The 16,522-nt window shown below is 42.4% G+C and overlaps 2 protein-coding genes and 1 pseudogene across 2 annotated transcripts; 1 reads left to right on the top strand and 2 right to left on the bottom strand.

Annotated features, from left to right (window-relative positions):
- Nucleotides 1-863: 863 nt before the first annotated feature.
- LOC101485293 (beta-1,3-galactosyl-O-glycosyl-glycoprotein beta-1,6-N-acetylglucosaminyltransferase-like) lies at nt 864-2,129 on the top strand (annotated as a pseudogene).
- A 7,378-nt stretch (nt 2,130-9,507) lies between these two features.
- rps2 (ribosomal protein S2) lies at nt 9,508-11,094 on the bottom strand. The gene is made up of 6 exons (XM_004558359.5): nt 10,929-11,094; nt 10,751-10,840; nt 10,516-10,623; nt 10,074-10,407; nt 9,710-9,801; nt 9,508-9,632 (listed from the first exon to the last, which is right to left on the bottom strand). The coding sequence occupies exons 1-6, from the start codon at nt 11,061-11,063 to the stop codon at nt 9,552-9,554; spliced, it is 840 nt and encodes a 279-aa protein (XP_004558416.1). The 5' UTR covers nt 11,064-11,094; the 3' UTR covers nt 9,508-9,551.
- Nucleotides 11,095-13,262: 2,168 nt separating this feature from the next.
- On the bottom strand, nt 13,263-16,306 carry rnf151 (ring finger protein 151). The gene is made up of 4 exons (XM_012921063.2): nt 16,126-16,306; nt 15,451-15,620; nt 15,263-15,359; nt 13,263-14,848 (listed from the first exon to the last, which is right to left on the bottom strand). The coding sequence occupies exons 1-4, from the start codon at nt 16,204-16,206 to the stop codon at nt 14,381-14,383; spliced, it is 816 nt and encodes a 271-aa protein (XP_012776517.2). The 5' UTR covers nt 16,207-16,306; the 3' UTR covers nt 13,263-14,380.
- Nucleotides 16,307-16,522: the final 216 nt, after the last annotated feature.

Genomic DNA, 16,522 nt, shown 5'->3' with positions numbered 1-16,522 from the left:
AACGGTCATATAACCCATGGCAACGGACAGTTAACCCATAACAACGCATGTAAACGCATGGCAACGGACAGTTAACCCATAACAACGCATGTAAACGCATGGCAACGGACAGTTAACCCATAACAACACATGTAAACGCATGGCAACGGACAGTTAACGCATGGCAACGGACAGTTAACCCATGGCAACGGTCATATAACCCATGGCAACGGACAGTTAACGCATGGCAACGGACAGTTAACCCATGGCAACGGTCAGGTAACCCATGGCAACGGACCGGTTACCATGGCAACGGACCGGTAACCCATGGCAACGGACCGGTTACCATGGCAACGGACCGGTAACCCATGGCAACGGACAGTTAACCCATAACAACGCATGTAAACGCATGGCAACGGACAGTTAACCCATAACAACGCATGTAAACGCATGGCAACGGACAGTTAACGCATGGCAACGGTCAGGTAACCCATGGCAACGGACCGGTTACCATGGCAACGGACCGGTTACCATGGCAACGGACCGGTAACCCATGGCAACGGACCGGTAACCCATGGCAACGGACCGGTTACCATGGCAACGGACTGGTAACCCATGGCAAAGGACAGTTAACCCATAACAACGCATGTAAACGCATGGCAACGGACAGTTAACGCATGGCAACGGACAGTTAACCCATGGCAACGGTCATATAACCCATGGCAACGGACAGTTAACCCATAACAACGCATGTAAACGCATGGCAACGGACAGTTAACCCATAACAACGCATGTAAACGCATGGCAACGGACAGTTAACCCATAACAACACATGTAAACGCATGGCAACGGACAGTTAACGCATGGCAACGGACAGTTAGCCCATGGTAACGGTCAGGTAACCCATGGCAACGGACCGGTTACCATGGCAACGGACCGGTTACCATGGCAACGGACCGGTAACCCATGGCAACGGACCGGTAACCCATAACAACGGACAGTTAACCCATAACAACGCATATATATATATATATATATATATATATATATATATATATATATATATATATATATCAAACATTGTTGTCCATTAAGTCATTAGTACAGTACAGTTCCAGCAAAAACATTTCACAAAGAAAACTAAATTATTTTTATCCATAGGTGCAGAACTTTGAGCGACTACTACTTACGCACGTCAAAATATTTATTGTGTCCATGTGGACAAAAAAGCACAGGCCTCAGTCTTTGCTGCCATCAAAGCCATTACTTCCTGTTTCTCAAATGTGTTCATGGTCAGCGAAGCTATGAATGTGGTCTACACTGGCTGGACACGTGTCCAGGCTGATCTTAACTGCATGGCTGATCTCTATAATACCAGTACAACATGGAAATACTTCATCAACCTCTGTGGTCAGGATTTCCCTCTAAAAACTAACTTGGAAATTGTGCAAGCTTTGCGTGCACTAAAAGGAGGTAACAGTTTTGAGTCAGAGGAAATGCCTCAAGGAAAGAAGGGAAGAGTGTCTAATGCTCACCGAGTAGTTGATGGAAAAGTCCAGGTACTTCATTTGGAGATTTTTTACATTGTATCATGTAGCTATTAATCAATTCACCTTGCTATTGTAAAAAACTTCACCATCATATTAACTTTTCAATTGTCCCAGCCAATAGGAAAAACAAAGGATCCAGCTCCCTTCAATCTGCCCATACTATCAGGAAATGCCTATATTGTGGTCAACCGAGGTTACGTTCGCAGTGTGTTCGAAGACAAGCGAATACAGGCCCTCATTGAGTGGGCCAAAGACACCTACAGTCCTGATGAGTTTCTGTGGGCAACAATACAACGAATACCTGGTGTTCCTGGCTCAACATGGCCCAACCGTAAATTCGACATGACGGACATGAATGCAATTGCCCGGATGGTCAAGTGGCAGTGGCACGAGGGGTCAGAGGGTTCCCTGCAAGCAGTATACCCAGAATGTAAAGGCCACCATGTCAAATCAGTATGTGTGTATGGTGCTGGAGACCTGCAGTGGTTGATTGAACAGCATCACCTTTTTGCAAATAAGTTTGATGCAGACAGAGATCCCATTGCTATCTACTGCTTGGAGAAATATCTGAGACACAAGGCACTGACTGAGTTAGTTTAGGTGGAGAGTTCATCATCTATTATAAAAGACAGTCCACATGGATACTTAAACTATAAACACATTCTTGGGTCATAATTGTCATGTGGACATAGATGTGTTATACAAGTTGAGGATGTAGGTAAAATATTAATTTCATTGTTACATTGTTGGGTTTTTTTGTCTATTTAAAATTTAATTATTATTATGCATATTTATATTTGAGCAGACAAATGTTGCTAATCTAGCATGGCATGTGAAAGGTTCATAACTCTATCTCCAAAAGTTGATTCTGTTCATCTGGACGTAGCGTTTTGTGGGAGAAACGTTTTGTCTCTCATCCAAGTGACTTCTTCAGTCTCAGCTGATTACACTTTGTTAGGCCACTATCCTAAGACATGATCAACTTGGGTGTCCCACCTGAAGGCTAAGCTTCTGCTAGTTTAGCTTTTAGAGTCACTGAGGGATGCAAGCCCCTGACAACGTTAAGGTGGCAATCCCTCAGGGGGAAACCAGAAAAACAAAACAACAAAAAATTAAATATCGCTCATCAGATTCTTCTAACAACTAAAAACATAATATTTACCTTAATTGGGTGGCCTATATCAAATATATTCAAACCCAACTGTTAGGTTGAAATTGTTACATGTTGCCAATATTGTACTTAAATTTGTAAGCCTTGCCTTAAACTGTATGATCAAAGACATTCTTCTGTTTCTGTCCTCCTCCCCGGGCTCAATGGTGGGGGAGGTAATTAGTTATAGTGTTTAACTGCAGACATTGCATGTAAGGTTCTGGATGTCCTTATTTAGTGAGGATGTTTTACTTCTTGCCCTTTATGTCCTCACCTGTGCTTGCACCTGTGCCATATAAAGGGTGAGGGGAGATGACCCTTTGTGATCAGCAGGAAGTCACACAAAAACACCCACATCCACACAACACTCACTCACGTGCACATGCATATACGCACACACGATTGCATATGCATACACACACACACACACACACTCAGTGCCCTAGTTTTATGATGCACCATAGGGGGGGGGGGGGGGGTTTATAATGTGTGTTTGCATAAACTGTGTGTCACAGAATAAAAGGCTGCAGGGGAAGCTGGGTTTTTGGAGTGGTCTGAGACTGAAGGCAGAGGTGCTGCTCTGAGATCCTCCCCTTGCTAGCGAGTAAAACTGGTTGAGCTGTCTTGCTTTGTTCACAGGAATAAGTCTGAACTAGCGGGCCTGCTGAAGTGCAGACCCAACACCTACAATAACACTTTTCAGTATTTACAATATTGACAAAACTAAAAAGGGTAGGCCACGTTATAAAAAAGGCAATTCAAAAACTCTTGGTTAATTATCTCACGAGTCACTTTTACTCCCGTCAGCCACCACACAGACAATTTCTTTGTTTATGTCACGGGGTGAAATGGACAAGTTCACCTAAGTGTTTTTATTTTGCATGTGTTGCATGTGCATGTGTTTTTTTAGTTTCAATATTTTAATAATGTACAGTGTTTTGTTCTTATATTTTATTGCATGTTTTATTGTGTCCTGGGGAGACTACACCCCCTCCTGATCACTAAGGAGGTCACAGAGGCCAATAAGAGGGCCTGGCAGGACAGAGAGCAAGAGAGTAGTGGTGCACTGGATCACGGTTTATTCGTAATCCGAACTGATCCCACTCCACGGTTCAGCGCACACGTGATCCGAAGATTCGAAAAAGAAGAAAAAAAAGTATGTGTATGGTGCACGTGGTGGGTCTGTCAAGCGATAGTTATGGCCAGCGATAGTTATGGCCAGCGCTAGCGGTCCAAGTGGAGGAGCAGAGGAGTTTGCGGAATTTAAGCAGCCCTTTGCTGCCCAATCCGACCGGGCTAAAGCTATTACAAAAGCTATTGGTGTGTTTAGCTGCAGACGGGAGGCCGTATTCCGTTGTGCAAAACAAGGGGTTTAAACTATGATGAACGTGCTTGAGCCACGCTATGATATCCCATTCAGGGCTCTAGACTAACTTTTTGACATGGGCGCACCGGTACACCTAACTTAAAAAATTTAGGCGTACCGGCACAAAAGTTAGGCGCACTCAAATTTTTCAACCACATCGCTTATCACTGCAGTTTTACATGTGCACTTTCTTTGGGGGGTAAGTCCATACAGACAATATTCATTTCTAAATTATTAACTAACAAACTTGTGCTTAAAGTGCTTTGTCAATATTGTAGAAAATGTTAAACTTAATCATCATCTTGGCCTCCTCTGACAACCTGTTTGCTGCTGTCTGTTGCTGAAAGGCATTGGGGAGAGGGGACACTTGGGCAGTGCATTTCAGACGGTTCAGGCCTTAACAAAAAAGTTATCAATCGTTCTTTTCATCTTTTCTTATTACCCACAGCTACATCCACTTCTGTCGGGCGTAGGCTGCTCACTGGGGCTGGGTATCATCACTGATTTCTATAATCCATTCGATTCCGGTTCTCAAAGTCCTGATTTGATTCACTTTAGCCTCAGACAGTCAGAAATATTATAACTCTGATCATTTATCAGTACTGATACACATGAGACTTCATCAGAATTGTGAACATCACAGCAGATGCCTTTGAGTGAAAGTAACTGAGAATAAAACACAGAAAAACATGAAGGAGAAAACAGCTTTGAGATGGGAAACTGTTCTTGAAGTACACACAGAGAGTGTATGAAGTGTAATTTTTATCGTGGTGTCATCAGAATCGCTAAGCTCCGACAGTGTATCCGTCTATGGGCCGTTGGGTGAGAAAGCCGAGAAAGACAAAGCTGATTCTGATGCGTCGGGTCCGCTCTGTGTTTACGTCTTTGTGTGGAATCCGTTAATGAATCGATATCGCTTTATTCAAACTACTCACCTCTCTCTTCCACCTGCACTTTCAACTGGACCACGGCCAATCAGAGAGGTCCCGCCCCTGACTATCTCTGATTGGTTTAGTCCACGATAGGGGCAAAATGTGTGTCTGTTGTTCACCACACGGAGAGTTGCAGAGATTTTTTATTTGTTTTGTTACCTGAACCAAATTTTTTTTTTTTAGTCGCACCACTGAAAAATTTGGTCGCATTTGCGAGCAAATTGGTCGCACTCTAGGGCCCTGCCATTCGCGCCCACTTTAGTGGCAAGATCGTTCCAAGCATGTATGAGCAGGAAAAGATTTAAGTTATGGCTGAACTGTCCCAGGCATCTTTTGTTGCCCTAACTCAGTGGTTCCCAAACTTTTTTTGCAAGCGCACACTCAAACACATCCTGCAACCACACACACCCATATTTTGCTCCATTGCGGTTTATTTCACACCTCAAACATTTAGTAAACAATTAAGCAAATACAAGTAATCTGCAATAAATTACAGGTAGTAAGAAAATAAACTACTAACTCTTTTACGCTACGTTCGCACCTACTTTTGAAATCGCAGCTGTTTCGTCCACACGTAAACGGCGTTTGGAATCACTGAAAACTGAGATTTTTTTAAAACTCCTTTTTTGCGTTTACGTGTGGACGAGGAATACAGAGTTCGTCAGGCAACGTCAAAGGTATGTGACTTTTTTCACGTCACGCTGTGCGCCACGTTATTGTTTACATGAGATGAATTGCGTCTCTCTTCCCACTCTCCGCCCCTTCCCTGCCCCTCTATTTCCCATCCCCTGCTTTTCTCTTCCCACTCCCCGCCCCTTTCCTGCGTTTCTCTTCCCACTTCCTGCCCCTTCCCTGCGTTTCTCTTCCCACTCCCCGCCCCTTTCCTGCGTTTCTCTTCCCACTCCCCGCCCCTTTCCTGCGTTTCTCTTCCCACTCCCTGCCCCTTCCCCTGCTTTTCTCTTCCCACTCCCCGCCCCTTTCCTGCGTTTCTCTTCCCACTTCCTGCCCCTTCCCTGTGTTTCTCTTCCCACTCCCCGCCCCTTTCCTGCGTTTCTCTTTTTTTTTTTTTTTTTTTTTTTTTAATAATGTCTTTGCTTTTTTTTTTTTTTTTTTTTTTTTTCTAAATGACATCAGAAACAGCAGTATGCGACATTACGTGATGGCAGAGCTTCAGTTCATCCTTTGTCATTTTTTTTTTTTTTTTAATAAATAGGACAGGGGGAATGAATGAGAGAAAGAGGGGGAGAGAAAGAAAGAAAACCAAAGGGGAGAAGAGACGGTGAGAAGGGGGGGGAAGAGAGAGAGAGAAAAAAAAAAAAAAGAACTCCTGGGTCACCTGTATGGAGAAAAAAAAAAAAAAAAACAAACAAAAAAAAACAAACAGAGGAGACAGCAAACAACAAAGAGCAACATAATAATAGAGAAAACAAAGCACCATCACAATAAACTAGCTAGTCATAGATATCAATATTTACTAAATAATAAACGATATTGTGCAGCACGCAAGATAGACAGCACACAGTGTGCTTTGAGGTAGCAGCCAAGAAAGCTTTAGTCCGCGTCTGTGAATACCCATGTGTGCATACCTGTGTGGATCAGCATGCTTGCATTCCAAAGTTTCTCCATGTAATGATCTGCTAGGGAGTGTGGGGGGGCCACAGCCCCGTCCTCCAGGGTGTGAAGCGGGTATGGAGGAGATCAAAACTCCAGACATCCAGAGGCCCCCAGCGTTTCTCTTCCCACTCCCCGCCCCTTTCCTGCGTTTCTCTTCTCACTCCCCGCCCCTTCCCCTGCGCATTTTAAAACTTTTATTTTTGTATTTGAGTGTAGTCCCTGAGGTGGAGCTCTTAGAAACTAGACCTTACATAGGTGCTGATGGTGAAGTGATATATTTAAGATTACTTTATTGCAGTGGTACCAATCACTTTCTTATTGAAACACTTAGTGCATGTGATAAGTGTTTCTATGGGTTGTATTTAGCTGGGGTGGATTTTGTATTTTAAAACAACGGGCACCTGTTTTCTTCAGGTGTGAGCAAGTTATCAGGTAATTGTTACATTGCTGGCAGGTTGCACCATTAAAGGTACATTGTTGTTCGTTAGTGGGCTTTTATTGTGATATTTTACTACACAGTTTTATTACAAACCTTTTATTCTTTTCTTTTAAAATAACAAAATTGGATATATCCTGGCTGATATTGACCCCTTGTCCCGTTTATTCTGGGCTTGTTCCTGAAAGAGCTTTTGGCCTGGAAGCTTGTATGATTTGTAAGCCCCTTTTCTGTGAAATCAGCTTCCAGTTTGGATTCGGGAGGCAGACACTATCTCTACTTTTAAGATTAGGCTTAAAACTTTCCTTTTTGCCAAAGCATATAGTTAGGGCTGGACCAGGTGACCCTGAATCCTCCCTTAGTTATGCTGCAATAGACGTAGGCTGCCGGGGGATTCCCATGATGCATTGAGTTTTTCCTTTCCAGTCACCTTTCTCACTCTCTATGTATTAACAGACCTCTCTGCATTGAATCATATTTGTTATTAACCTCTGTCTCTCTTCCACAGCATGTCTTTTATCCTGTCTTCCTTCTCTCACCCCAACCGGTCGAAGCAGATGGCCGCCCCTCCCTGAGCCTGGTTCTGCCGGAGGTTTCTTCCTGTTAAAAGGGAGTTTTTCCTTCCCACTGTCGCCAAAGTGCTTGCTCATAGGGGGTCATATGATTGTTGGGTTTTTCTCTTTATCTATTATTGTATTCTACCTTAAATCTAAAGCGCCTTGAGGCGACTGTTGTGATTTGGTGCTATATAAATAAAATTGACTTGAAAAAATTGAATTGAATTGAATTAACAGTGATTGGATGTTTAGCTGGGACGAGGATGAGTGGGGATTCTCTGCCGAGTGCTGTGTGAGGCTGCAGGGAAAGAGCGAACAAGATGCGAAACCTTTCTGCCTTTCCAGTGGATTTTTTTAGCGGCTGTAGTAAATCTTGTCCATATTCAGTTTGTGGGTAATCTATTATTTTCTTTCTCAACTTCTAAAAGGTTGATTTAAGCGTATAGCCGGGCCGATACCAAGCAAGGCAAGGGGGAAAAATAAAAAGAAACAATTTGAAGGTGAAATACAAATGTAAAATCAAAAGGAGTCAAAAATGGCTCGTTATATTTTGGACCTCAGAGGGTTAATCCAACAAATCATGAAAAATTAGGTTTAAATTTGTGTTCATGCAAGTGCAGATTTCTGACATTTTGTTAAGCATGTAACAATTTTAATTTTTTTCTAACAAAAAAAACAGTGTGAAACTTAAGTTAGAATTTTATTTGTCAATGAGCTGCCCCATGTTGTGTAGCTTTCTGGATTTTATACTTACTGGCCTATATTTACTTATTATACAGGCTATACAGTACATAACATCACATGTTTTCTGTAACTGAAGTTTTTAATTATGTGGGCTACAGAAAACAATTAAGTTATAGACTATTTATATGAAAAATGTGTATACTTACTGCATTTGATTCATTTTAACCATTTGTAACCACCTGCATATGTGTTTGGAAAAAAAGGCTTTGATTTTGCCACCCTCACAAAATTTCTCTAGATCTGCCCCTGGGTGACCCCCCATTAGCAAGCACTTGGCAACACTGGTAAGGTAAAAATTGCTTTTAACAGGAAGAAATAGAAACAGCCTCAGGACGGGGTGGCCAACAGATATGTAATTAATAGACAAATTAGGAAAAACAGTATCTGAGAGAAACATTTTTGTGAAGTATGTAATTTTACATATGTTACGACACAAGTACCATGCAAGCCATAAAGATGTACAAATAAATAAAAGTGATATGCTCTAACTTAACTCCCTAAATAATAGACAGCATTTTGTCACGATTACCCAATAATAACTGTCTCACAAACCTTCAGTACTATCACACTTACATTTTCAGATGTGTATCAGAGTAATTTCAAACTAAAAGCATAACAAAACAACTACCATAGAATAGGATTATGTGGAGGTGAGTTAGGCATATCACCTATATTCCCTTTCTCTCACGCTGATATCCTATGGTAATCCACCCAACATTTGTCTCAGTCTGATTTGAAAGTATTTAAATTTCCAAATCTCATCCTCCTCAGTGACTCACGTATCATCCCATTTCTAATTTTCATTCCCTTTTCTTGATTATACCTCCCCCCTTTCACCTGCTTCCTACAAGTCACCCCAATACTGTGAAAGTATCCAAGTGATGGACAATGCTCCAAAACCATTTTGACCAGAAGCTGAAAACTAGTTTTATTTCATGATAGCACACAATACGGGATCTGCTGCTCCAAATAATCATTTTAAAGGTTTCAGTATCTTTAAAGTATTTTGATTGGCTAGATAAAGTTAATTTTACTCTGTATTACTGTAGAGGTGACTGCATTAACTGATGCAGTTTCTCCTATTGCCCAACATATCACTTGTGTCTTGTTCAGTTACCGAAGTCTGCACATTTTTGCAGCATACATAGTTTTGTGAGTTAAGCACACGAGACACAGAAGTGGTGTTCCAGAACGTTTATTCAACGATTCCCTATACAAAATGTTTAGGAGGCAGCGGCCTGCACAGCCTGGCCCCTCTGCACAGACACCCTGGTGTGAGTCTTGGCCAGATGGTCAGTGAACTCCTGGAACAAAAAGCAGAAAGCCTGGTTACACAAAATCCTGACATAACCATAACAGCTCATGTTGGCTCTGTACAGACCTGGTAGGGAGACTTTGTGAAGACTGTCTCCTTCCACAGATCAGGGGTCAGGTAGCTGTAAGTCTTGGAGATGGCGTCAAAGGTGGCCTTGGCTGAGGAAGGAATTATAAAGAGTAAGTGTGTGTAGCATGGCGCTCCAGTAACAAAGTACAACAGTCTTGTTGGGGGTAAAAAAATGTTGAGCATTGTAAAAGGGTAACAGGGAAGACCACTAAAACGTCTCCCTGCCGTGCAATACTCAATTCTTTCTCTCCTTTTAACGACAACTACACCACTGCCGAGGTGAAGCTGGGCAGAGCGAGGAGAAACAACCCCCCCCCCACCCAAATACAGTATGCAGATCATGACCCTGGGAGAAGCTTACCAAAGTTGCCGAGGGTGGCGGTGCAGCCCCTGGCAGAGGTGTAGCAATCATCGATTCCAGCCATCATGAGCAGCTTCTTGGGCACTGGGGCAGACACGATGCCGGTACCACGGGGGGCTGGAATGAGACGCACCAGGACAGAGCCGCAGCGGCCAGTCACCTTGCAGGGCACAGTGTGGGGTTTGCCGATTTTGTTACCCCAGTAACCCCTTCTGACAGGGACGATAGACAGCTTGGCCAGGATGATGGCCCCACGGATGGCTGTGGCCACCTCCTTGGAGCACTTCACCCCCAGGCCCACGTGGCCGTTGTAGTCACCAATGGCAACAAAGGCCTGTAGACAAAAAGCAAAAGGCACACAGTGTTAGGCTTAGACAACGCTGATTAACAGGAGAAAAAAAAACAAAACACCTTTCTCCTTTGCAAAGGAATCCACACTCACCTTGAACCTGGTGCGCTGACCAGCCCTGGTCTGCTTCTGGACGGGCATGATCTTCAGCACCTCGTCTTTAAGACCAGAACCCAGGAAGAAGTCGATGATCTCAGACTCCTACAGGAAAAGGAGTAAGCATTGAGGGGTTTACATCACAACAGAAACTGCAGTTCATTCAGACATTTCCACAAGACAAGTAAAATAAAATAAAATATGATTGTTTATGTATGTGAACTGTAGTTACCTTGATGGGCAGAGAGTACAGATAGATCTCCTCCAGGGACTTGATCTTCATGTCCTTAACCAGGCGGCCCAGCTTGGTGACCGGCACCCACTATGACAGGAAAGAAACTCAAGTAAACTACAAAAAGCCAAAATACTAAGTGCTTATGTTCAAAACACTTATTAATCCAAAAACCTACCTCCTTGTCCTCGGACTTGCCGCCCCGTGCACCGCGGCCCCTGCCACGGCCTCTGCCGCGTCCACGGCCCCGACCGCGGCCACCGGCGCCAAAACCTCCGCGAAAACCTCCTCTACCACCGGCGTCGTCCGCCATTTGCTACACGACAAGAAAACAACAAAGACGTTTAGTTATTTATCCCCCAAAATACGGACATGCTTACCGAAATTCAGTCTTACGGGACACGAGTATCGCCGCCATATTCATACAAGCAAACTACAAATATTTCCATCTGTATTCAAATTCGCTGTTAAATAGGTCTGGGATTTTAATTTAATATGTTCATATATGATCTTATAATCAGCTCTGAAGTGTCTGACTGAACGATGCGTGAGATTTTTAAGGATATAAACTAGGAAGAGAAACTCAACAGCACACTTACGTGATCGACAAAACAGGAAGAAGGCCTGTGAAAGGTTCCGCCGGGTTATATGCTAAAGTTTTATCGCGAGATTTACTCCACGAGAAAACCTACTCTCTACCGCCTCTACCGAATAACTGAGACAGATTTTATATTTGCTTACTAAAAACACAGTTCTTAAAAAATCAATTATAATAAAATCAAAACGCACTCTTTTAAAATCCATTTTAAGTGTTCATTTAATTAATCTGTTTATTCTGTAAACATACTTTAATTGGTTTTTAATTATCTAGTGAAATGTAATAATAACACATTAGAATAGAATAGAATAGAATAGAATAGAATAGAATAATCCTTTAATTGTCCCACAAGGGGAAATTTGGTTGTATCAGCAGCAAAAAACACACATATACAAAAAAGAACAGGACACAGAACAGAAAACAATTTTTACATATTTACATCATAGACAAAAGTTACCAGAGCAGAGTACAGTACAGTTGTTAAAATTAGAGTACAGATAGTGTGCAAACAGAGCAGGATACTGAAAGATGTTTAAATAGTTAAGAATATTTAGAATAATTAGAAAAGTTAGAAAAGTGCAGATTGTGTATTGTACCTGTGCATTAAAAAGTAGACATGTAACTTCCAATAAGTTAGTGTATGTATAAGCTGAGAAAAGTAATGTGCGATTATAACAGTTGAAGTTGTTACAGCACTGATGTAAACATCTATGTTTGTTGCGAACAGTTTTGATTGTACAGTCTGACAGCTGCAGGGAGGAAGAACCTACAGAAACGCTCCTTCATGCATCTAGGATGCAGCAGTCTGTCACTGAAGGAGCTCTGCAGTTCAGCAACATTTACATGCATGGGGTGGGAGACTCTGTCCGTCAGAGATGTTATTTTGGCCAGAGTCCTTCTGTCTCCTACCACCTGCACTGGGTCCAGAGTGCACCCCAGAACAGAGCTGGCCTTCCTAAAGAGTTTATCCAACCTCTTCCTCTCAGCTGTCGATAAACTGCTGCTCCAACATACCACACTGTAAAAATTGACGGATGCCACCACAGAGTCATAGAAAGTCTTTAAAAGCGCTACCTGAACTCCAAATGACCTCAGCCGCCTCAGCAGGTAGAGGCTGGTCTGACCCTTTCTGTACAGAGCATCAGTGTTGTGGCTCCAGTCCAGTTTATTATTCAGGTGAACAACCAGGTACCTACACGAGCCCACTATCTCAATGTCCACTCCCTGGATGTTCAAAGGTGTCAGTGTGGTGGGTCTGCGTCTCTGGAAGTCTACCACCAACTCCTTGGTTTTCCCAGCGTTGATCAGCAGGTGGTTCTGCTGACACCAGTCCTCAAAGTCCAGAGTCCACTGTCTGTACTCTGAGTCATCCTCACCTGTGATGAAGCCAACTATGGCAGAGTCGTCAGAGAACTTCTGTAGGTGGCAGCGTGGGGAGTTGATGGAGAAGTCTGCAGTGTAGAAGGTGAAGAGGAACGGTGCCAGCAAAGTTCCCTGTGGGGCCCCCGTACTGCAGACCAGCATATCAGAGACACAGCCCTGTGTCCTTACATACTGTGGGCGTTCTGTGAGGTAGTCCAGTCTCCACTGGGACATGTGTTGGTCCACTCCCGATAGCTCCAGCTTGTTCCTCAGAAGTCGTGGCTGGATGGTGTTGAAAGCACTGGAGAAATCAAAGAACATGATCCTCACAGTGCTTCCAGGCTTCTCCAGGTGAGCCAGAGCTCGGTGCAGGAGGTAGACCTGCACCGGGACTTATGTAGTCAAATTTAGAAATACAAGCCTGGCCTTAGTTCATCTGTGAGATTTCAATGAAATACCTTTATCAGTTGATCTATTTAAATAAGACCAGCACAGGTAATAATAACAATGTAAAAGCTTTATTTACAAAATAGGTTAAACAGGTTACATTGCAACCTGGCAAAAAACAAAACAAAAACACTAATCAGATGCCTACAGTACCATGAAAAGTATTTTCCTTCATTCCTATATTTCTCTCACTCTTTTTTTTCTTTTTTGATATTTGTCACGCTTACATGTTCCGGCTCATCAAACAAATTTTAACATTAATTTCTATATAAACAATAACCTGACCCAGGTTATCGTTTATATGACAATAGGTTATATAAACGATATAACAATAACCATAACCCAAGTACGCTTAGGCTTCATTTCATGAAATAATGGCAAGACATTCAGGATTTTCCGGCAGAGAGCAGACTTCTTGGTTACATCAGTTATAGCAAGTCGTCCAGGTCCTGAAGCAGCAAAAGGGTCACAGACCATCATACTAACACCACCGTATTTGACGGTCAGTATGATCTTTTTATGAAATGCTGTGGTAGGCTCACGCCAGATGTATCAGGACACAAACCTTCCAAAAAACTTTTTTCATTGACCTTAGCTGAAGCAAGTGGGGCCTGCAGTTCTTTAGATGTTGTTCTCGGTCCTTTTTATAACCTCTTGAATGAGTCGTCAATCATCTCTTGGAATTCACCACTGTTTTGAGTTTTCTCTGTTTGTCTAAAATGCTTCTCACCGTGGTTCACTGGAGTCCCAAAGCCTCAGACATGGCTTTGTAACCCTTTCCAGACTGATGGATGTTAGTGACTTTGTTTCTGTTCTTGCAGTTTTGTTTGTTTTTTTTAGATTAGAGCCTTTATTTGTGTGAATGCTGAAATTGACCTCAGCTTCACAAAAATGTGGTTAATCACAGTGAATTCATAAATTAACAAGAGAAGAATGACTTTTTCATACAGGTCAGGTAGGTTTGGCTTTTTTTTTTTACCTCAGAAAATGAAATCATCATTTAAAAACTGCATTTTGTATTCACTCAGGTTATCTTTTTCTAATATTAAAAACGTGTTTTTTATTGGAAACAAAATATGCAAAAACTATTAAAATCAGGAAGAGGGCAAATACTTTTTCACAGTACTGCATATACTCAAAAACACACACCTTCAAAGAATTAAACACATACTGAATTTATACACAGCAGTAGCTCAACCAGCACCAGCAACTAACTCCCTTCCTCAGCAGCTGCTGCTGCTACTTGGAGTCCCACTGGAGCTGCCACTACTCTCCCCAAGGTCCTCCTCTTCCACCTCATGCAGATCATCCATCACCTCCAGACTCTCACAGATAAGCCCTATCTGCCTTTTCATGTGGGCCATGGTGCTCTGCATCCTCCTCATCTTCCGCTGTAGGGCGGTGGCAATGGCCCTGTGATTCCTCTGCCTAGCTTCGTACTCCTGCCTCAACTGCTTGTAGCAGTTGTGTTGAGCCTGGGTTCGGTGGGAGAGTATCGTCCCACAACCCATGTGGCAAGGCTGGCGCCAGTGCTCACAGTGGTGCGCATGGGTCTCGAGGTCCCTGCGGAGGAGCTGTACCCTGCAGCCCTGGTAGGGGCAGGGGATTAGCTCATACAAACAGCTCATGCTGTGGCAGTACTGCTCTGAGAGGGGAAAGGTCTCTGCACAGCCGCGGATCTCATTCTTGCACTGTGAGACACACAGAAAAAATCATATAGTTAATAAAATGACTTGTGTTATAAATGTGCTATAAATCGGTCTGCAGGAATTGAGATAGAAGCTAATCCAAGCCATAGACGACTGAAAACAAAACAATTCTGATGCACAACCTAATCATTTCAGTCATTTATCAAGCAAAAATGTCAGCTTGGAATTATATTTTTTGCTTTCCTCCATCTCAAATAAGTCATCTTGGGCTCAGAGAATTTGTCTTGATGATGTCCTTATTATTAATAACTTAATAAAAACAGTCACAAATAAATATGTCCCATGAAGTGGTTCACACATGAAAATGCCAGGCAGCATCAGGCAAATACAAATGTATCCACTCTGTTTGGGCTCATAGAAAATCATGTAAAAATGTGTTCAAATTCCCTTTCCCACCTTGATCTTGAGGCGTCCAATAGATTTGCTTAGCTTGAACATGACAAAGATCAAGCTTGGGTTCACCGGCTTCCTGCAGCAGGGGCAGGTCTCCTGTCTGCAGAGGACAACTAGGAATGAGTCTCTGACCAAATAAAAAAGCCAGGTAAAACTTTTGTCCAAGGATACTGATAAGATACATTCAGTACCTTTTTAGCCACTGCAAGATGCATTTCTTGCAGAAAATGTGGTGGCACGCAGCTCTTACTGGACATCTGAGGACCCCTTGGCATATGGTGCAGATCAGATCATAGTCTGGAGTGTCCACAAACAGCTCCACATCATAACCCCCGCTCTGTGTTGACACCTCTGGGTCTGCCTAGATGTGGCCACAGTGTGTAGAAAAAACAGTATCTTATATTTCAGATATACCTGAGACTGAAAACCATGCCTCTGTGACTGTCTATAACCTCTCCACAGTGTTCTCAAAATAAAAAAAAAGAGAGACAACAAAACAGAGCTGTTCTGGAAAGCCATATGACTGATCACATGATCACAAGTCTGCTCCCTTTCCAAAAATCTTTTTTTCTAACACACAAAACATTAAACAATGACAAAAAAAGATCTGAAATTGTCCTCAATGGTATTTTTACTTTGTTAAAGTACAACATATAATAAAAATGCCACAATACTCATGTATTAGTATACAATTCAAATACCAAGCAAATAATAGAGTTGATTCTGGCTATATACACAATCTGTTTTTGACCTACTGAGCATCAGTCCATAAATCTGAGATTCTAAATCTAGATTAAAATACAAAAAATCATACAAATAAATAAATATAAAACACACGCCAAAACAAAAAGCTGCCCTCTACTCACCATGGCAAGCTCCTGTTTTATTTTTCTCAGCGTGTTTCCATAACCCGGGGGGCTGGTTTTACTGCATATCGATCCTCTCATATGTCACATAAGTAACACACACCCGCGTTATCAATACAACACGCGTGAACATTCCTGACTAAACAACGGAGGGACCGCGTGTGTGCGCGCGCGCTCGACAGATGAAAACAGTGGGCTAAACTGTAGAATCGAAGCCATAATGGGAGAGCGTCGTTTCCCTGCTGTTCTAGCACCAAACTCATGGTTCACACGGCTGCTATTGTTGTGATACTCAGGAACTACATTATTTATAAATAAATAAATAAATAAATAAATAAATAAACTATAAGCATATAGATCTGATTATTTTCCCTTGCTTTATATAAAGTTTACTGTC

This window comes from Maylandia zebra, linkage group LG4, assembly GCF_041146795.1.
Source record: "Maylandia zebra isolate NMK-2024a linkage group LG4, Mzebra_GT3a, whole genome shotgun sequence".
NCBI classification, from domain to species: Eukaryota; Metazoa; Chordata; class Actinopteri; order Cichliformes; family Cichlidae; genus Maylandia; species Maylandia zebra.
The sequence above is the reverse complement of the archived record's forward strand: the minus strand, read 5'-3'. Positions and strand labels throughout refer to the sequence as shown.